This window comes from Trachemys scripta, chromosome 1 (genome assembly GCF_013100865.1).
Source record: "Trachemys scripta elegans isolate TJP31775 chromosome 1, CAS_Tse_1.0, whole genome shotgun sequence".
Classification (NCBI taxonomy): Eukaryota; Metazoa; Chordata; order Testudines; family Emydidae; genus Trachemys; species Trachemys scripta.
In genome coordinates, this window is record NC_048298.1 from 252,330,066 (window position 1) to 252,352,394 (window position 22,329).

Below are 22,329 nucleotides of genomic sequence, written 5' to 3' on the forward strand. Positions count from 1 at the left end.
TCTTTAAATGTTGTAGAGCAGTGTATCAAGATGCAGACATCTACCTCTTGGATGATCCACTGAGTGCAGTAGATGCAGAAGTTAGCAGACACTTGTTTGAAAAGTATGTTACCATTTTGTTTTTCTTTGAATTTTAATTTAGATTTACTGATTCCAAATGGAGAAATTTAGAAAAATATTGTTTTTAGAGACAATTCTCCTTCTGTAGCTTATATTTTAAGGAAAAAAGTGCCATTTTCCTTGGAGCAAAATGGCAAATTTCATAGGGCGATATTACATTTGTTAAGCAAGTTTTAATCCCTAGTATCAACCAAACATTAGTTTATAATGTTTCAGTCTATACCTGAAGAAAGAAACAAAGAATTTTCATTCATTTTTTTTACCTTGTTAGAGCTTTATGTTGTTAACTGCAACTGTTTGTTCTAAGTGGCTAGGAGAAGCTTCTCCCTTCTCTTTTAAATTCTTGAGTTATTTTACTCTTCCCTCATTCTTGATAGTTTAACCCATCTCAGGCAGATGAAATAAGGAGTCATGTCCTGTTGACTAGACACTTGAGAGCAATATGAGGAGAAAGGAAAGAGAAAACACAGTTACCATAGAAGAAAGGGGAATCTATGCCTTCCCTCATCCCCAAGGAAAATAGAACTGTTCTTTGTGAGAATCAGGTTCCCTTTCTCATAAATTACTGTGGGTTTTTTTCTTTTCTCCCATTTCTGCTTTCAGAGGTCTGCTCTGCAAGCCCAGATAGATAACTCAAGAACAGTCGAGTAGGCCAATGTACCTGGAATGCTTCTATCTCTATTGACAGGTCTCATCCAAGGCCCGTTGTAAGTCTAAAGAAAGATTCCCATTGACTTCAGTGGGCTTTGGATGAGGCCCTAAACAAGATTGTTTTCTTGATCATATCTACAATTGAATTTGCATCCACTAAAGAAAATCATGACAATCTTGCACACACTTCCATAAAAATGCAGAAAAGTAACATTTAGGTTAGATAATTATACATCTGAATACCTATTGGTGTAGGTGGTTCTCTAATTTGCAGCTGCATTTTCAGACCATTTGAAAATTGGGCACAAAATATGTATTTTTTCACATTCTCATTCCATCAGACTGATTTTGTTGTTTCTTTCAGTATCTGAAATACACTTCTGTGAGCCAGCACTACCTGCTTTATAGGGCTTAAATAAGACTTTAGTGGTATATAGGCTTTGTGCTAGCCTTGTGTGCAGGGGAGAATTTTGCCTTCTATGATTGGTGTGCATCCATGATCACTTATAAAGATCATATATTCTGATTCTCTCCACTGCATTCCCATGTACACTGTCTGAGCTATGCTGTTTCCTTTTCTGCTTCTTCTGGGGAGGCTATAACAGCTGTTAAATATGTGTTGTGTCTACTGCCACTTCCAATTTTAATGTCTTAAATAGAGTGCAACGAAAAAAGGAAAGGTCATAAGTACCCTTTAGGGGTTAATCTTCTAGCCTGATATTTCCAGATCCATTAATGCTGAGTTCATACAGTGCCTAGCACAGTGAGGCCATGACTGGGGCTACTAGCCATTATCGCAGCACAAATAATAATGTTTTCCTACCAATAAACACCATAAAGAGGCTAGACGACATTGGTTCAATGGCATATGATCGCCCATTGCTGCTAAATGGCATGTAGAATGAGATATTTAGAAACTCAGAAAAGAAGTAAAAGTTCTTTTCAGTCATCTTTTCCAAATTCTAGAGTAAAACCAAGATCTATTATGTGGGAGGAAGACTTGGAGAACAACTCTTTCTGTGATTGCACATGTCCATTCCAATGATGCAGACTTCGGCGGGATCGGTGGGAACCGCTGAGCCGTGGCTGCCAGGCAGAGGCTCCTTGTCATCAGAGTCAGAAGGGGGTTGTACTCCTCCCATCCAAGGAGTCAGTCCTGGCATTCCTCAAGTCGTCCCTACCTGGCTGTGCACCTGGGCCATGGAATACCATCGGGTACTTGGCCTCCTGGTAACTGGCCTGTGACCATGCAGTGGCCTTTTTGGAACCTGTGGGCGTTTCCCCCGATGCAGGAACCCCAGTCAAGGCGTTCCTATTTGCTGACCTCTGAAGGAAGGGCACCCCCACACCTTTGGGCAGCACCCAATCCAGACTTCAGTACCAAGGCCATTGCCGTGTACCAGGAGCAGGTGCATCGAGATCCAATCAGCGCAGAAGGTGAGGAGGAGTGCCCTCAGCCAGCGTGAGGCTCCTCTTCCTCCTCTCCTGATGTTACCATGTCAGGAGCAGGTGCGTCACCTCCCCATAATGACTAGAAGGCCCACCAGGACTTGTTGAAAAGGGTCATCCAAAATTTGGGCATACAGGTGGAGGAAGTCAGAGTCCTCCTATAGTTTGGTTGACATCCTGACCCCTGTCATGAGTAGCCCTACCTCTCAGTGAGGCCATCATGGACTCCACCTCATTTAGTCAACATTCCAGGATTTAGGAATGCTAATAAATGCATAGAAGTCTACCCTCACTCCAGTACAGAGGATAGTGTTTTTTGGAATGGTGCTCGATTCCACCCAGGCCAGAGCCTTCTTCCAAGAAGGTTGGTTTCAGATAATCGCATCCCTGATAGTACTCCTCAGGGACCATCCCGTTATAACAGCCTGTTCTTGTCTGAGGCTGTTGGGACACATGCCCTCATGCACGTTTGTGGTGCAGCATGCATGACTACACCTCAGGTCACTCCAGCCGTGGCTGGCCTCAGCATATGCACCTAACCGCCATTATCTGGACTTGGTCCTCACTATATCTTCTCTGGTCCTCACCTCCCTCAATTGGTGGCTGGACCCATGGGTGATTTGCGCGGGCATTCCCTTCTCATGGTCCCATCCGACAATTCCCCTGGTCTTGGACCCATCAGTGCTAGGCTGGGGAGCACACCTATGACCACTCGGAATTCAAGGCCTATGGTCTCCATAAGATCTCTTGCTACACATCTGTATCAGAGATCTCTGGGCAGTTCACCTGGTCTGTCAAGCAGTCTTGCCTCATATTTCGGGAAGGTGCTTATAGGCAACACTGTAGCCGTGTTCTACCTCAACAGGAAGGGAGGTACTCGCTCTTCCCCCCTGTGTCGGTACCATACCATTCTGTAGATCCATCCACCTCTTCATAGTGATCGCTTTAAGGGTCAAAGGTCTCCCTGTCTCTGCTCAGAGACTTTCGTCATGGATCACATCATGCATTCTCACGTGTTATGATCAGGTGGGTGTTCCGCCACCAGTTATCCTGACTGCCTGCTCCACAAGAGTGCAAGTATCTTCATCATCAGCATTCCTGGCTCAGGTGCCTATTCAGGACATTTTCAGAATGGTTTCTTGGTATTCTGTGCATACGTTTTCTACTCATTATGCCATTACACAACAGGCTAGGATTATGCCAGTTTCAGTCAAGCTGTTTTACAGTCACCATGTCCATGAACTCTGATCCCACCTCCTATACAACTGCTTGGGAGTCACCTACAGTGGAATGGGCATGTGGAATCACTCAAAGAAAAGAAAATGTTTACTAACCTTTCTGTAACTGTTCTTCAAGATGTGTTGCACATGTCCATTCCAAGACCTGCCCTCCTACATCTCTACACCAGAGTTTGCTGGAAAGAAGGAACCCAGGGGGCGCAGGGTTGGCCAGGGCCTTTATACTGGCGCTAAGAGTGCGCAGCACCAGAGCCGACCCAACGGGTACACTGAGGGAATCACTTCTGTGTTTGGGGCGCGCACACAGCTATGTTGGAATGGACATGTGCAACACATCTCGAAGAACTACAGTTACAAAAAGGTTAGTAACCATTTTTTTTCCATCCATGGCCTTCAGGGATACCTCTTTGAAAGCAGAAGTTTTCTTCTGATACCTCCCTAAGCTGTAGATTTGGGAAAGGTCTACATTTTATTGGTGTTCAGCAGCTAGCTGAAATGAGTAACACATTTTGGTATATGCTTTAAAGTCTGCTGGTTCCCAACCATGCTAGATAGAACTGAACTCTGAGCATGATCTTTTGTATTTGTAGAATATCAGGCTGTGGAATGTTTCAAAGTCCTGATAGCAATTGTGTGAACAGCAAAGCAAAGAGCAATGGATGGGATGAGAGAAGTGGAGAACTTTTTAATGAGAACTTTAAATGAGCATATTATTTCACCCACTCTAACTTGCTCTTCCTTTTGATTTTACCAGTACAGATTTCAATATAATGCTAAATAAAAAAAAATAGCATGTATCTGGCCAACCCAAACCCAAGTACAACTCTACAGTATTCTCTAAAGTTGTGATTTGTGGAGAGCTTGGTGGTCAGATTATGCTAGTTCTCTTCCTTGTAGTTCAACTACACCACTAGTACAGTGCATGCTGAAGCATCTCATGAAATGGGAATATATGTAGCAAAATAAGTGTGAAAGGAGAAATGGCATCATAGAAGTTTATGTGCATTCAGCATCTCCTCACGGTATACCACATACTTTGTTCTTTAGTAAGTTGTAGAGAATTTTGACCTCCATTAGTAAAAGACTTTGTTACTTAGTTTCTAAAAACCTAAGTTTAAATAAAGTTCACTGAAATTTGCAGAAATACTTTGAGGATCTTACTCTCCAAACCCTTAAAACTTGACAGGAAAAAGAGAAGAAAATAAGAGTGAATGAACCAACCAAATATAAATCAATAACAAAGGCCCTGATCCTGCAAACATTTGTGCATGTGCTTAACTTCACAACTGTATTTCCATTGAAATCAATAGCACTGACAGGAGTACAGTTAAGCATGTGCATAAGGCGCCAAAAAGAGAACACTCGGGGAAAAAAAACGCAATTTAAAATGTGTACATATCTATCTATCTCAGGGTTGTTGTTTTTTTGCAGAGGTGAAAAAATAAAACTAAAAATAGTCTTTAAACTGGATTACATTAGTGAGAGTGAGGAACCTTTCAGTTCATGCCATCAGTGTCCACATAGGAGAGTTACAAATGCAGCGCTTTGTTGCATGCTGCTATTCAGACTCTATAGTCCAAAGTGAAGGGCAATGTTGGCACAGCCTTACTTATCACGAGTGCAAGTGTATAGGACTTGGAGGGAGAGAACACAGTTATATCTAATAAGTGTAATAACACCGACCAATTTAAATAAGTCATTTTTGAAATTGACTAAACTTAACTGATACTATGGATAGGAAAGAGTGAAAAGAATAAAGAAATTGAGATATTTTTTCCCATTCTAATCTTTCAGTTATAGTAGTAATCTTACGTGCTACTTGGAACAATAGCAGGTAAAAAAAAATTTAGACCGAAATGTTGCTTCTTTGAAGTTGGTGTCCCTTTAAAAAAAACTTCCAAAATGACTAAAATTGTGTATTTATAAAATTAGAGTCTAAGATTTGTAGTGATATTATTATCCTGAGTCCTTCTAGGGGTAGAAGCAAGTATCATTTCCAGGGAAATCTGAGAATCCTCTTTTCCAATGGGACAAAGCTCCTGTTCCTAGCTTGGCGAGTTTGTGAAATATTGGACCTTAAACATGTCAATTGTGCAAGACTTGACTATTGCCAAATCTGCACTTCAGAATAGTGTAATTTTGGAGGGAAATTCCATGTTTTAGACTTGCTTCTGACTAATGTGGAGGAATTCATTGTGCATCTGGAGGTGGAAAGCAATTTGGATTAAAATGAACATGAAATGATATATGATTTTAAGGAAAGGAATGAGTGAGAGCAGCAGAACAAAGGGTTTAAAAAAAGCAGACTTTAACAAAGAACTGGTAGGTTAGGTTCCCTGGGAAGAAAATCTAAGGGCTGTTATAAAGAGGACAGTGATCAATTGTTCTTCATGTCCACTAAAGATAGGACAAAAAGTAATCAGTTTAGGGCTTGTCTACATGAACAATTAGATTGCGTGAAGGTGGGGTGTGAATCTACCCCTTATTAGCCTGCCACAGTCTAACTGTCCATGTGTATTCTTCTGATGCACATTAACTGTTTGATAATATGCTTCGAGCTAGTCCCATTTCAAAGAGGGCTGGATCAAAGCACTGTGACGAACTGTTAATGTGCATTTGCAGGGTGCATGTGGACAGGTAGACCACAGCAGGCTAGTGCATGGTAGATTTACATCTCATCTTGCTGCAATCTAATTGTTTGTGTAGACAAGCCCTAAATCTGCAACAAGAGAGAGATAGATTAGATATTAGGAAAAACTTGCTAACTGTAAGGATAGTTAACCACTGGAATAGGACCTAACTAGACTTTCTGTTATTGGAGGTTTTTAAGAACAGGTTAGACCAGGGTTCTCAACCTTTTTTTTGAATCATGCTCCCCCTTACCTTTTTTTTTTTTTTTTTTTTTAAACTTGGAGCACCTCCATCCCTTTACAAAATGAGACTTTCTAATGTAATCTATATGGAACTGGGGCCATTAATACATTGATTTCAATAAAGGTGATTCTACTTTGAATAAATCAGCCCTTTGATCCTGCTGTCTGTGCATAGGCTAGGAAACCTTTTAAAAGAACATACCTTACTATTCACAAAATTTTCAGGGCAATATTTCTCAGTTTCAACATCTAAGAATGCTAGTGAGCAGTGTGCCCTTGTGAGGTCGCAATGCCACACACTGAAATATGGCCTGGTCACCCCTCCATCTGGGGCATGAGAGAGGGATGATACCACAGAGACAGGTGAGCCCCCTTTCTGTGAAGGTGGGATGGAAGAGGGTGAGCTATGCTTGAAGGATCCCCTGCTATACACGTATTGGAGTCAATATGGTCCAGGCCAATAATAATGTTCACTCCTCCTGTTGGCATTAATTACATACTCCACAAACTTTTGGAAATTTAGCTCACAGAAGTTGGATGTTGCCCTTGTTTTTGGATAATTTTCTATGCTACAATATGTTGCCTAACTTCATTCACTTCTGTGAATTTCATTTTGATTAAATAGGTCTGTTCTGCTCATAGCCCTGTTTACTTTAAGACATGTACGTGTATTAATAATAGGCTTAATGCAAAATTCTAAGATTTCCTTAGTAATCTCTTTTCTCTTAAATCAGAAATTTTCATTCATAGTTTGGTTTATTTCACCTACTTTGTAAGCATATAGTATTTAAATAAGAGATTCCCATAGTGCAGTGTTCAGTGTATTAGAGACATGCCAACTTAACATAATTTTGACAAGTACATTATTTTGGGTGTCTGCTTGTCCTGTGGTGGTATTTTTCTTCCTTGAAGACAAAGTAATTAATATATGTGTTTTTTTTAAATATTTCTGTAATGTACAAAAATGTTTTAGAACATTAATGTGCTGTCAGTTTCTTTCCTTCTGTTTGCAGGTGTATTTATCAGGCCTTGCACCAAAAGGTCTCTATTTTAGTGACTCATCAGTTGCAGTACCTCCATGCTGTAAACCAGATTTTGATTTTAAAAGAGGTAACTGATATCACTGGCTAGCTTTTAAAACTCAGCTGTTGCTGCTACTCATTCATATTCTGAAGATAAAAATGTGAAGCGTTAGGAAAAGTGATTATAATATATATAAATGATATAAAATATCATTACCATTTATAAATATATTTTATGTCTCCTAAAGACATTTGTTAAGTGTATCTGTTATTAACACCAGAAGCTGAGAAGAGTTTTCTTATAATACCTTGCCTGAAAAATGTGAACTGGCATATTATCATACTGTATATTCTACGTGTACGGAAGTGATTTTTATTGAGCATTTAAAACTTTGTTCATTGTTAAGATTTATTTTAGTGCCTTAATAAATAGGTGGGGCAGCGGGAAGAGCAGGAGAAACTGTATTTTTTAGACTCTGCACCTCAGTTCCCTTTTAATTAAAGGTTGAGAAAAGGCCATATGTATCTGAGACCAACTAGTCTTCCAGCAAAAGCAGAGCTTACTCAAGATTAAAATATATATATATATGCAGGATCGTCCCCCTATTTTTTAAGATTGGGAGAAGCAGGACCCTTTAGGCCTTCATTATACTTCATAAAGTTGCAAAAAAAAAAAAAAAAAAAGGCTACAACACATCTTTTTTTCTTGTCAGATCACTTTGAAGATATAGTAATCTCTGGCATAGGTGCAAAAGATTGGATTGCATTGGAGTTTTTTAGGCTGGACCACATGGGGTGAAATTCTGTGTGGCTCCTCTAAGAGCATGGGGAGTAGAGGGCTAAGGTGTCTTTAAGACCTCCCAATTCCACAACCCCTGGCAGATCACATAAGCTAAGAGACCTGTTTATGATACGGAAGCCTGCCTCTAAGCTCTAAGGCTACCTTCTGCAGGTCCTGCAATGAAGGAATACTCCCCCGTCCAGATCCAGGTCCCTTTATAGCACTCTGACCCGTTTACCTGGCATGAAGGGGCTGGTTTGGGGAGGTAATGATCTTGCCTGTAAATCCTTGCTACAGAAAAAGAATGGATAATTGGAAGGATTTAACCTTTCAGTGTTATGAGGTGAGGGTTTCTAAGAAATCTCTTGAGCTTTTATTTACAGACAGTACATGTGTCAAAAGCCATGGGGCTCCAGTAATGAAGATGTATGCAACAGATTGTTAAATTCACCCTGTACAGAATATGCACACACAATGTGAACAGCATTTTAAAAAATATTTTGCTGTAGGGTAAAATGGTGGGGAAAGGGACCTATTCAGAGTTCCTGAGTTCTGGAATCGATTTTGCTTCCCTTTTGAAAAAAAATGAAGAGGTTGAACAGTCACCAATTCCTGGAATCTCCACTATGACGTCAGCAAGGAACCGTACCTTTTCACAGTCCTCTGTCTGGTCACAAGATTCCTTGGTGCAGTCACAGAAAGATGGAGCAGTAGAACAGCCACCTGTGAGTACATAAAATATGAATTAACATATTACTTGTTAATTTTTTTCAAACTGTGATATTCTTATGATAAGGTAGGCTAACACTGAGGAGAGATGACCACTGAAGCAGGAAGTCAAGCTACCAGTGAGGAGATTCTGAATCCAAGACAGCTTCCCTGGCACAAATGGAACTAATCTGTGACCCTTGCATTCCCAGACCATTGCTCTAACCCCCCGAGCCAGAGAGATGGACTGTAAATATGTGTATACATAAGGGCTATGTGCTCTCCATCCCTGTGCATATAAATACCATTATTTAGTCTTCTCTAAAAAAGAGAATATGTACATACATATAAAAATAAATAAAAAGGAGGGGCAAGGGTTTTTCTCTGCATTTTGTTTTCTGTATTTTAAGACTGTTCAGAGTAATAATTTTAGGCCAACAAAACTTGATATTTTACTGTAATTTGTCAGTGATCAGTTATGTTTGTTTAAACTTCCTCCCCACCAGCTGGTACTAAAGCCAGTGGGCTCAATATTTTCATCAAATGTGCCCATGTCATGCTATCTGAGTGCCAACCTCAGGGCAGACTGTCAAGAAGCAGGGCAGAGACCCCCAAACTGGTTGTGAATTCTATAATTAGATTTCACCAACCCAGTAACAAATATGAGCTCCTAATTCACTATAACAACTTACCGTGGAGTCACAGACATTGGGCATTCCAAGCTGTCTGGCCACCCAGGCTAGCTGGACTTACTGATAGTTGGTTGCAGTACACCAAAGATCACAACATATGCAAGTTGCTTCCAATCCCAAGAGACCAGTTACTTACCCCGGGTCAATTTATACCTTAGATCTCACACCAAAAACAACACTAGTAGCGATTCCTATAGTAAACTAACTAAGGATTTATTAACTAGGAAAAAGAAATGAGAGAATTATTACAAGGTAAAAGCAGGTTTCCAAAAGGTGACAGAATTGTAGTAATCTATCAACTATGAATGTCTTTTAGGGTTGACCCTGGGGATATCTGCTTCTCTTTCGTAGCTCCGGCCCTGTAAAAGTCCAAAAAGCAAAAGAGAGATGAAAAATTTTCTTGTCGACTATTTTTATTTCCTTTTCCCAGAATTCAAAAGCTGATGGGATGAGCCCTTTTGCAAGTAGCCTCTTCATGGCTATGAAAGGCAATTAACAAAGTCTTTGTATTGTGATGTCCCACAGTGGCTCATTTAGTTATGATAGCCCTTCTTGATGAGGAGGAGATGATCCCCTCCTGACAGGTTCAGAGTTTCAGAGCAAACAGTTTTTACAGTTACAAAGCAAAAACATAAATATTACCTTATAGCATTTAATAAAGATATTGTAAATTGCTGCATGCATTAATCTCACTTACAAACATTTCATAAAGTCTAAACACTAAACATATTGTTATAAGTTCAGTACCCATCTTAACCATATTAACACGCAGGTGAAACAGACTGGTTTCCAGAAATGAATTTGTCAGTGCTCAGCTGAGGCCTAAAGCTTTGGGAAGAGTTGGCACCTGGTTGCCAGCGTCGCAGCCCAAACCATGCAAAGTGCCAGAAGTAACATGCAAACCCAGAACAGATTATTGTTCTCTCCTAGGTGTGTGTATACTGAGTTCCTCTGCTCCTCTCCCATCCACAATGGGGGGGTCTGTCATTCCCCCTGTTCCTACACAGTCATATCCCTGGACAGCTAAATGAAACATTGTGTATTTCACTGTATTATGTTAACACCAGTCTTTCTGTATATTGATAATATAATTACAAAAAATTGCTTATACTCTCAGCAAATTTTCCTCTTGTTTCTTCCTTTTTTGTTCATTTACTGCTTTTTTCATGTCTGTGTCTCTCTCTTCCTCCTTCTCTTTGCTCTTTCAGTGTGCTCTGTAATTAACTTTTCTTTTTCCCCATTCCTCAATCTAATTTTCTCCATTTGTCATCCTCTCCTTCTGTTTTCCCCACTACAAGCTCCCTTGTGGGCACTTACTCTTCAGAGAATTTATTACAAGAAATTGGCTGGAATTTTGTGGTTCTTGCGATCTGAACGGTTTCAAGGGAGTTGCTCCTGTTGAGTTTGATCCATTAAAGGGTCTAGGGTGCGCAGCTTTTGTCTATAGTTTTTTTATTTTTGTTTTTTAAGGCCTTGATTCAGAAATACACATGTTTTAAACTGTTCCTATTCAGGGAAGTATTTAAATACACGCTTAAGTGCTCTTTCTGAATATGGATGCTTTTCCACATTGTGATCTTGGTCTCTGGAACCTTTATTACTGATGTTGATACACAAGAGAAAAAAAACTCAGTTTGGCTCTCAGTTGAGGTTTAGTTTGCAGCACTGGCGGTTAGAACATACATCTGGTTACTTGTAAAATAAGTGCTTTTAACATGGAGTCACTGAGAGACAAAGATGGAACTCCCAGAATCCCATTTTTCAGAGTCAAATTCTTAGAGTAGTACTGTGCTGTTAGATTGAATTTCCTATCTTCTGTTGCTTTTGTGTCACAATGCTAACATTTAAAAAGTATTTTAATAAGTATAATTTTATCTCCTTATTTACTATATTGCTGATTCATAACTATGATCTATCAGTAACTTTTTCTGGAACTGTGACTTTAATTTGAATATTAGCCTTAGTTTTCTTATCCATTTTATTTTTTATAGACTGAACCTTTGGTGACTGCACTGCCAGAAGAGAGCCGGTCTGAGGGAAAAATAAACTTCAAGATTTACAGGAAATATTTTGCTGCTGGAGCAAACTACTTTGTAATTTTTATACTTTTACTTCTAAATATTTTGGCACAGGTAAGATATCTGATGGATGCCACAAATAATAAAGAATAGATTTATGTTTTGTGTTTACATTAACACTGTGTACTGAACAGTTGTTCTGATGTTTAAGTGAAAAGCTTTTGATACATGATGCTCTTATGTATAATCATTTTAATACAGCAATAGTCGGATGCATGTCGCATACATCCGATGAAGTGGGTATTCACCAACGAAAGCTCATGCTCCAATACGTCTGTTAGTCTATAAGGTGCCACAGGATTCTTTGCTGCTTTTACAGATCCAGACTAACACGGCTATCCCTCTGATACATTTTAATACTTGGCAGTATACCTGATCAAATCTGATAATATCTGAGTGTGGTTTTTGTAGTTTAAATTTGTACTCCAGTGGGACATTAAGGTAATAATCCTCAGTTCAAAGTCCTACTGATCAATTTAAAGTACTTTTGTGTTGTATAATTTATTTTATATTGCCAGTCATACAAATTGTATCCCACTACCCTTCTCAGACATACATAATGTAATTACTAAATTAAATAAAAATAATGGCAGCCATAGATTGCATTTGAGGTATTGCTATGGGAGAAAATGTGTTTTCAGTTCAGAATTGAAATATGCTGTCTGGCTAATAAGACAGCGTGACAGAGGCTGTTCCTGACATAAGAGCTAAGAGCAAAAGATTTCAGAGTAGCAGCCGTGTTAGTCTGTATCCGCAAAAAGAACAGGAGTACTTGTGGCACCTTAGAGACTAACAAATTTATTAGAGCATAAGCTTTCGTGGACTCTCCTGCCATCAGACAGAAGATTATGGAAAGAGGTCAGAGGCTGTTGTTTACCAAGTAGAAGGAATAGGGAACAGGGAATAGAGGAAGACTATATGTGTGAAGCAAACTGGAGCAAGTTTGTGAAGGATTTTTTACCAAGGAGAACAATTTTGAACTGTATCCTGAAGTGAATGGGGAACCAGTGAAGTTATTTTGAGGATGGTATGATGTGGACTTGTTACTGTGTTGTGGTGAGAAGGTTCAAAGGAATTTTGTGGAAATGATTGGTCTTGGCTTCAAAGATAAGTTTGAGGAAATAAAAGAATTTGCACAAGGTCCTTGAATTGAGACCATCTATGTTTGGGAAGATAGTGAATATGATCTGATCTCTCTGGGTAGACCTACAGTATTTTAATTGAATTGAACAGAGGTAGATTTTGAGATAAATTAAGCTCTGTTACAGAGCTTGTAAGATCATAGTAATCTCTGGTTGGGGAGTTCTTTTAAGTTTTTCCTTCCTTTTGAAATAAAAATAAAGTTCTGAACTGATAACGTCAGGAGTTGGCTCTTATGCCTGTGAGCATATGTACTAAGAAAGAAGCAGTTTGGGATGTCTACAATAGAGAGTTTAGGAACAGAAAGACCCAGCCCTTTGCTATATGAATTAACATCTGATAGAGAGGGTTGTTATGGCTGGGTTTTGTTGAATGCCTTGCTTTCCCCTTGTTCCACCATCATGCAGTTCTCATAACCAGGTAACTTCTTGCCTTATGGAGGCTGAGGGTTCTAGCTCTCCTAGTATGCTCTACAAATCACTGCTGGTCTTGGAAAAATCAGCTCATCCACTTTCATATGGATGCCTAGTATTTGATTTTACTAAATATGCAGTGAGGTGTACAACTAACTGAAGAATGAGGTTGGGCCCTAAATATATATGCACCAGCCCAGTATAGTATGGGGGGAGGGGGAAGGGGAGAGGCAGGTTTGGGATGGGCAGCATATATTTTTAATGATAGATTTTACCAGGGGACATAGAAGAATGGCTGAGGAAATTTAGTTCTCTAGTACTATATACTTTTTGTAAATTAATGCAAATGTTTGCTTTTATTTATTCAAGGTTGCTTATGTGCTTCAGGATTGGTGGCTTTCATACTGGTAGGTTATTTGACTTCTTGCAGAAAAGGGCTGTATAATTAATAAAGAACAGTAATATATATAGGGGAGGAGGGGAAGTCTGTTCCAAGAAAATTCAGAGTTTGTTCAACCTTCCTTCTAATCCCCTCTTACTTTATTTGTGGGAGAAAATAAAGTTCTTGCAGTACAAGTATGACTCATAATAGCCTGTACCCAGGTATAATCCATGACAGCATGAACCCAGATGATATTTAGAATTGGAGATGTTGATTGAAGTTCAATTTAACAGTAGTAGAAGGTACATGTGAATAATTTGATAAATGTACAGGGATATGGCAAACTTCAGGTATGTTTTTCCAGTTTCAGAACGATTAGATAATGCCTTGCTTAAGTGATCTTTCTGTTGTATTGATTATTATTTATCTTTTGCATACATTTCTGTAGGGCAAATCAGCAAGAAAAGCTGAATGTCACATCACATGGAAATAATGGAATAAATGAGACTAGACATCTAGATCTCAGCTTCTATTTAGGAATTTATGCAGGTAAAAATATTTTAATCATTTGCTCCATTATAATAGAGGGTTTTGAAAGGAACACTTTAAGTAGCAATGTGGAAAAATAGGATTTCTAACAGTGATTCAGTAATGTCTGAGCAGATTAGCAGACTGAGCCTTGTTTCCTGACTAAATTAATTGGAATAATTAAAAAAGAAAAAACTCTCGTCGAAGCAATAGATTGAATGCAGACTCTTAATTTGCTCTGTACTGGATTTTGGAAGGTAAACCAGGAATTGAGTATTCAAAAAGGCAGTCACTGTAAACTTGTGGATATTGTCTATACTAATAGGTTGTTTCAGCTAAATCGTCAGTTATTATATGTGTGGGCAAGAGGGATTAGAAATTGATCCTCATTCTGCAACTCTCTGTTCCAGTTTTTGTTTATATATAGTGATGGCTTTTTAAAAGTCAGGATGGGTATGTTCCTTCTGAAGTTCCGTAGCAAAATAAAGCATCTTTGATAGGTACACAGGACCAGATTTTTAAAGATGCAGATAGGAGCTTAGTGGCATTTTCAAAAGTGCTTAGGTGCTTAACTCCCATCAATGGGAGTTGCATGCCGAGATGCTATTAAAAATCCAACTGGGTGCCTATCTGCACCTTTAGGCATCTAAAATACCTTTCAAAATCTGGCCAGTAGTACTTGATTTTTACATACCACCCTCAAAATAAGTCAAATATATAAGAAGAAGCTTCCCCCAAATTTTAACTGGTTATCACTATTTTTAGTTTGTTTAATGTAGTTGTTTAAACTTTTATGAACCACAACAATTTCATGCACTCATGTATGTGGTGGTCCTGAGGGACATCAGGGAAACAAGCACACACTGCGTGTGTTCTGATACAGATTGATTGTTTTCATAACTCCTCCATGTATACTAGTCTTTTCACAGAGGGCACGGGGAAGGCAAATCCATGCCCTAATAACCTTATAGTTTAAAGGCCAGATGATACCACCCTTACTCACAGAGCATAGAGCAGACTCATTAATTACTCTCTAAGTGGTCTCGATGCCACTAGATGGGACAGAGCATCACCACACTCAGGTGGTGTGTGAGTTACATTCTTCCCCTAGCTGAGGAAGCGCATCCTGAGCATCAGAGATTTCCCAGTTGAAATCCTGAACGAGCCTCCACTTGTAACACTGACAGACCCTGGTTCTCAGCGGGTGGGATCAAACCTGGGACCTCTGGAGCTTAGTGCATGAGCCTCTAGTGCGTGCTCATGCGATAGAGCAGGGGGGGCCAAACTTTTTGGCCTGAGGGCTGCATCAGGTTTTGGAAATTGTATGGAGGGCTGGTTATGGGAGGCTGTGTCTTCCCAAACAGCCAGGCATGGCCCGGCCCCCGCCCCCATCCGACCTCCTCTGCTTCTCGCCACCTGATGGCCTCCCCTGGATGCCTGCCCCATCTAACCTGCCCTGTTCCCTGACAGCCCCCCTGGGACTCCTGCCCCAACCACACACACCCCTGTCCCCTGACCGCCCCAGAACTCCTGCCCCTGACTGCCCCCCGCTGCCCCATCGAACCCCTCCTCTTATTCCTGACTGCCCCCCCCAGGACTCCTGTCCCCATTCAACCCCTGTAGTCCCTGTCTTCTGACCACCCCCGACCCCTATCCACACCCCCACCCCCGACCACCACCCTGAACTCCTCTGCCCTCTCTCCAACCCTTCCTGCTCCCTGCCCCCTTAGTGTGCTGCCTGGAGCACCGGTGGCTGGCAGTTCTAATTCTGCACCGCCCAGAGCACTAGGACAGGCAGCCGTGCTGCCCAGCTGGAGCCAGCCACACCACCACGCAGCACAGAGCATTGGGTCAGGCCGGGCTCTGCAGCTGCACTGCGCCAGGAGCTCACAGCCCCGTCACCCAGAGCATTGTGCCGGCGGTGGAGTGAGCTGAGGCTGCAGGGGAGAGGGAACTGCGGGGGAGAGGCTGGGGGCGAGCTTCCCGGGCCAGGAGCTCAGGGGCCAGGTAGGAACGTCCCACGGGCCAGATGTGGCCCGCGGGCTGTAGTTTGCCCACCTCTGCAGTAGAGGCTCAAGCACTAATCTCCAGCTGTCCCAGGTTCAATCCCGCTCGACGACCAGGGTCGGCGTTACACAGTTCCACGGGGCTACACAATATGAGTAAGGGTGGCAGAATCTGGCATTTTATGATTGTACAATCAAATCATTTTACAAATAATAAAGTAATTATACAGATTTAAGGCAAGATTTGTGTATGCTAACAAAATAAAGATACATTTGATATTGAAATTTTAAGATATCTCAAGGATAGAATTGTTTGTTTTTTGTTTTTAATTGAAAGCAATAGGTTGGTACAATGTTCATTTTACAGAAATCAAGTTTAAACCCCACCCCAAAAAATCTTAAAAACCAAATGCAAAAGGATATATCTAATAGTCTAATGTGATCTATACCTATTGTTATCATTTCTGAATATTTGGCAAAAGGCTATATTTTGTTTCAGATCCTGCGTGATGTGGGGGGAAATAAATGCTACAGTATTTCCTTCTGAACCTTTGTATAAAACAGAGATTCAGAAAAGTAAAGGATATGTTACTGACGTAGAACTCTAAGCCAGCAGAAGGTACTGCAAATAGCATGGTACAATTGATAGACTATATAAAGTGGTTGACATTTAAAAACTCACCATTTCCCACAGTTGCTATACAGTGAGATCTGAAATGCAGCCAATTTCCCCTATCCTTAGAATAGGAAATAACTGGTTACTATGTGGTTAGTAACTGTTGGAAAATGTTGACTTTTCAATAGTGACCAACATAAGCCACAATTATGTGTAATACTATATAAAGAATTACGTGACAGAATGGATGTGCAAAGGATATTATACAGACTGTCAGATAGTTAATGAAATTTCCTGTGGTGGTATAAAGTCACTCCTCTTTGTAAATGGTATAAAAAATAAACTCTTTAAACTGACAGTTAATTTTAGGATAAATTAAGCTATTAACAAGTTTATAATAATGCTTCTTACTGGAGAGAGCATTCATCCTGAGTCTGAAGCTTTAAGATTATGATTTGCTTCATGTGAACTGTCTGAACACAGCTCTGAACAAAATGTACGTAGTTTTAACCAAAATGCTCTCGCACTGTATCATTAAAGAGATAGATCTGTGTATATACTGTGACCGTATTTATTTGTTTAATTTTAGGTTTGACGGTGACTACAGTACTGTTTGGCATAGTGAGAAGTCTGTTGGTATTCACAGTTCTTGTGAATGCTGGTCAAACTTTGCACAACAAAATGTTTCAATCACTTTTGAAAGCTCCAGTGTTGTTCTTTGACAGAAACCCTATAGGTAAGATGAACATTTTAAAAAATTACATACTATACATCATTAAGTATGGTAAGAAAAATGAAACTTGTGGTAATCCACATTAAGTCTTCTGATACTCACACATTTTTGCTTTTTAAAAAGTAAATCTTCATATTTACTACTACATCATATCAGTTAGAAAGCTAGAGTTACATTTTTTAAAGCATATTAGTAACTGACTGATTTTATTCTGGATATCTACCTAATCCTGCATTTGCATATGCAAACAGAAACTGTTATGTTGGTATTGCACACTTATCTACCAGTTGCATTACTAATTACTTGATTTGTGAACCTGAGTTTAAGTTTTTCTGGGTGTAACAAGTATATGTGCATTTTTGTGAGGGAATCTGTAGTGTCTTTCATTGGAAAATTGACCCTAAATGTTATTTGTGGCTGGCAAAAATGTGTACCAAGATTATTTTAAAAAATCTATTTAAACTATGCTTTATCGGTGCAAAAATGTGTAGAAACAACAGTTTGGACAGTGACTGTAAAAACAACCCACTCACACACCCAGAATTGATAGAAAACAAAACTATGCAATTTAAAAGATATAATCTGGGTCAGTGTCCTTAAAGGGAAAGGTGTCTGGATGCAAAGTACACTTCATAAATTCGTAATATGATTATAAGATTTGAGGAGGGGGAGAAGTGAAAGGAAGTGAAAGTGAAGCAGAGTGAGGAGGAGTGGAGAGAAAATACCAAGAGGAGAATCACTGGTCTTTGAGAAATGGAAGGATGATGTGTTGTGTTCCTATAGAGGTTTTTCTGTTATAAAACATCTTCCAGGATTTTGAGAACAAGTCTAGGTTGCTGTTCATTGAGAGAATTATTATTTTTCCTTTGTATAAATGTTCATATGAAGTAAAAAGCAGTGGATGTGAGATTATAAGTGCAGTAGATAGCCATGGTACCATTTTTTGAACATACCTCTATGCATGTCTAAATGCATATTATGTCTGTGCACCAACATTATGGGTATGTGGCAGTCTAGGCTGGAGGGCTCGAAGAGAAACTGTATGCTCAGCTAGGGGGCTGGTGAGTGGAGAGCTGGTGCTCAGTGGAGCAGGATATATCTGTTTGTGTGATGCCTGTTGGAGCTGGTCATGAGGAATGGCAGGACCAACCAAGGGGGATATCACCAGATATGCAGCATTTCCCCCCTTTGAAGTGTTTAACAAGGTACAGTAACCCCATCTGAGGGGAGATGTAATCATCTTGTAGTAAGCTCAATGAACATAATTTATTATAACTATCTCTAGGTCATATCTATGGGATAGAATTAAATAGCTGCCTACAGTCTGCATTACTTACCAGTCTGATTTATAACGTACTTTGAAACCTATAGATAAAAAGTGTGATGTAAAAGATCATTATTTGTTTTTTAACTGCTATGCACAGAACAAATCCACCATTATTACCCAGATCTCTCTATGGCTTTTACATGGAGGTTTCCTTTATCAGTAGTTATTCTATGATTTAGGAATAATTTTTGTGTACGTCATTCCTTCTCCTACATCATTTGCTAGCGGTAGCCTATAAAGATATTCTTGTATAGGTACTTTTGCACATCTTCTTTCTCTCATAAAGAAGGCATATGAAAGTCTGGTTGTTCGTATTCAAAGTTGCAGCAGTCAGCAGTTCTGCAATTTAGTGCTGAGCACCATATGTGCACCATCTTTCAGTCACCTGGAAAACCTTGCATCTTATTTTAGATCTTCACCTTAGGGATTCCATTTTGCTATCAATTCCTATGCAGGTAGCTTTTGAACTGGAGCAAAGTTTGCGTGGGCCCAAGATGTCTCCATTTATTAAAAGAAGTGTATTATTATTCATTATTATTATTATTTAGTTATTTATTAAATACAAGAACTACAACTTTATATTTACACTGTTATGTGCACCAGTAAGGATGAGATTGTAGTAATGCAGAAGTTAAGGAATTCATTGTTAACGTCCCCACAGCAATCTTAGCAATCTCTTTACTTCTCTGTAGTACAGTAGGATCATTCTTTATATGATCACTGAAAATATAAACACTAATACTAAATACAAGAGCCAAGATTTTAAAAATGGTGGACTAAATTAGGCTCCTAAATCCAATTAGACAACTAATAAGTGGTTTGATTTTGCAAAAGTGTTGAGCACCTAATAGTTCTTGTTACGGCTAGTAAGCAGGGCTAGGCAAGTGACATTGGAAAAGGGAAATAGGTGATGAATCATGACACGTCCATCAGCTCCCAGTGGTGTATCTCAGATCAGTAAAGATGATTAATGGGAATAACATTTTAAAAATATTTTACTGATGAACTTACAACTGAGATATGGGGCCTGATTCTCCTTTACATGAAAACCCATTTATGCTGCTTTGACAGTTACAGAAGAGTGTAAAGGTGTCTTGGTATAAATTAGGAATGATTGAGGTAATCTGGAATAATTTTGGAAATCTAGATGTCTTGATGTTTTAGGAAATAAAAGAAACAATAGAAAAATATGTAGTGTTTTTTAAAAATATTATTTTTAATAATGAAAATAAAGGTTTTTAAGTAGGCAGAGTCTACCATTATGTAATATGACACATGTAAAAACGCAATTAGTATCGATTGTTTAAGTGTGTCACTTATTGGTAACATTATTAGAAAGCACCTACATCCTATATTCCAAAGTGACTTACGGTATATCTACACTACAAACAGATGTCCACGGCTTGCCCATGCCAGCTGACTCATGTTCATGGCGTGTGGTTCTAAGGGGAGGTTTAATTGTGGTGTAGACATTTGGGCTCAGGATGGAGCCTGGAGGGTCCCAGCATCCAGGTTGGTTTTTACTTGCAGTGTAGACATAGCATTAGGAGCCTAAGTCTCATTGCAAATGGGACTGAAGTACCTAAATGACTTAAACATTTCTGAAAATTTTACTCAATGCGCAGAAGAGGTGATTGGAAATTAGGGCACTGAAATTCAGTTTTAGCTGTGGATCTCGACAGACCCCTAATTATGGAGTCATCATAATAATGTTTGATTTATATGGATATCCCATTGTTGGGTTTCAGACTTTATTATGTATTGCTTGTCTATATTGGTTAATAAAACTTACTTGCATTCTTTTAAAGGAATATACAAGTTGTCCTGTGCTCTTCAAACTTTCCTCTGCTCCTCCATCCAGATACCAGTCTGGGAGTCTGAACATGCATTCCAGGTTAGCTCTTAGGAGGAAACTGTGGACATTTTCCACTTCATAGTGAATGCTTCATATGTTCCACTTCATCTGTTCTCCAGCACGAATAAAGGCTTGCTCTCTTTTGCAAGTCTAGCACAAGAGGGCAGCATGATCTATTTTATCCTGGTCTAGTATTACAACAGTTTATTAGAAAAATAACAAAGATTCATCTGGTCTATTTTTAGAAGCAATCTTTCAGCATTGGACTTTCAATTTTTCAATCTATACATTGGGCAATAATATGGTTCAGTGGTATTATCTTGATTACATACACATATAATATTGTCCCTTAATTATTCTCACTGTAAGTTCTCTGCCTGCCTTCTAAGAGATTAGAGTTCACAAACTGTGTAGTCTTGTCACCAAAGGAGGCAGGTAACTTTATGGATTTTACCTATTTGACTCATATAAGGAGGACTCTAGCAACACTTCTGTTGGTTTCTTTTTCCACTTGTCTGTAAGAAACATTTGTCATCAAATTTGACAGAACTCTGGGTTAGAAAGGAGTGATTGTTTAATTGAGAGCTCCTACTTTGAAATATAGTTTCATAGCTTTTAAATAATGGTGTTTATTTTTTCTGTTTCTTGGATCTTGTGGGCAGATCTCTCTCTCCCCCTCCCCCCCCCCCCCTTTAGAGAAGGGATACTAGTGCTTGCAATAATTTTTTGTTTTTGTGGATGGTCTACATAATTTGTCTGTTTAAATTTAGTAAACTGAAACACGCTGCTGCCATGTTAAGTGCCATAGGAATGTTACATATGCATGAATTTGTCCAGATAAAATAGGAACCTGTTTCCCCCCCAAAGCTCTGTCTAGAACCAGAAGCACTACTGAGATGTACACAAAATTTTCTAAATTTTTATAAGCAAAACAAGCAAACAGATGCTTAGTACTTTTAGCACTCTTAGTTTCGGGCTGGGACTAGAACAAGAGGAGCTGCAATACTGTGGACTACGGCCCTGACAGCATTTCTGGCCTGCTCAGCAGCAGAAAGTACTGAAAGTCTTGCAAGAAATGTCCTGGTTTTGGTGAAATTTTCAGCCCATTTGTGCAAGAGGGCTGGATAAGCTGTGACTAAGCATTCAGTCTTTTGGGTGCTTCCATGCCAAACTTTTTGAGATTCAGGCATCATTATCATAGAAAGAAATAGTCCCTTACCTTTACAGCCAAAAATGATATACTAAACTGAAAGCTACTAGCCACGAGGCAAAAGTAAATCCCAACTATAAATGTGGGAGATAAAAATATAAAAGAAAATGGTTTTATAATGCAGTTTATTTTTTTCTATGGCATAGATTATTTAATTCTGGTGTTCATAGGTCAACTGATGAAACACCTATAATTTGACAGAGGAAGTTCCTTTGTAGGATGAAAAGCATGTTCATCAATACACAAGTGCTTGTCTGTTTTCTTTGAAAGTAGCTTCAGATGGGCAATGCTGTTAAAGTATTTAAACATATAATATTTTTCAACAAGCATGGTATTTCAGCACTCTGAAAATTACAGCACTGATAATGGGGTTAAATTATAGCTCTATCAGTTGGATGGCAAAGCTGCTTAAGTTAGTGTACTTTAATCTATGCTTGTTCACACAAGTGATTCTGCTGAATAAGTAGCATGCTTAAACAAATACTAGTCTTAAATTCTATGATTTAT

At 39.2% G+C, this 22,329-nt stretch overlaps 1 protein-coding gene across 2 annotated transcripts in view; it reads left to right on the forward strand.

Annotated features, from left to right (window-relative positions):
- The window catches only part of ABCC4 (ATP binding cassette subfamily C member 4), a 224,509-nt gene that overhangs the window by 82,936 nt on the left and 119,244 nt on the right, over positions 1-22,329 (forward strand). For both annotated transcript variants that reach the window (XM_034758263.1, XM_034758264.1), the window contains 7 exons: positions 17-103; positions 7,345-7,441; positions 8,644-8,859; positions 11,526-11,666; positions 13,535-13,572; positions 13,996-14,096; positions 17,287-17,433. In XM_034758263.1, the coding sequence (XP_034614154.1) occupies positions 17-103; positions 7,345-7,441; positions 8,644-8,859; positions 11,526-11,666; positions 13,535-13,572; positions 13,996-14,096; positions 17,287-17,433 (827 nt within the window). The remainder of the gene's footprint in view (positions 1-16; positions 104-7,344; positions 7,442-8,643; positions 8,860-11,525; positions 11,667-13,534; positions 13,573-13,995; positions 14,097-17,286; positions 17,434-22,329) is intronic.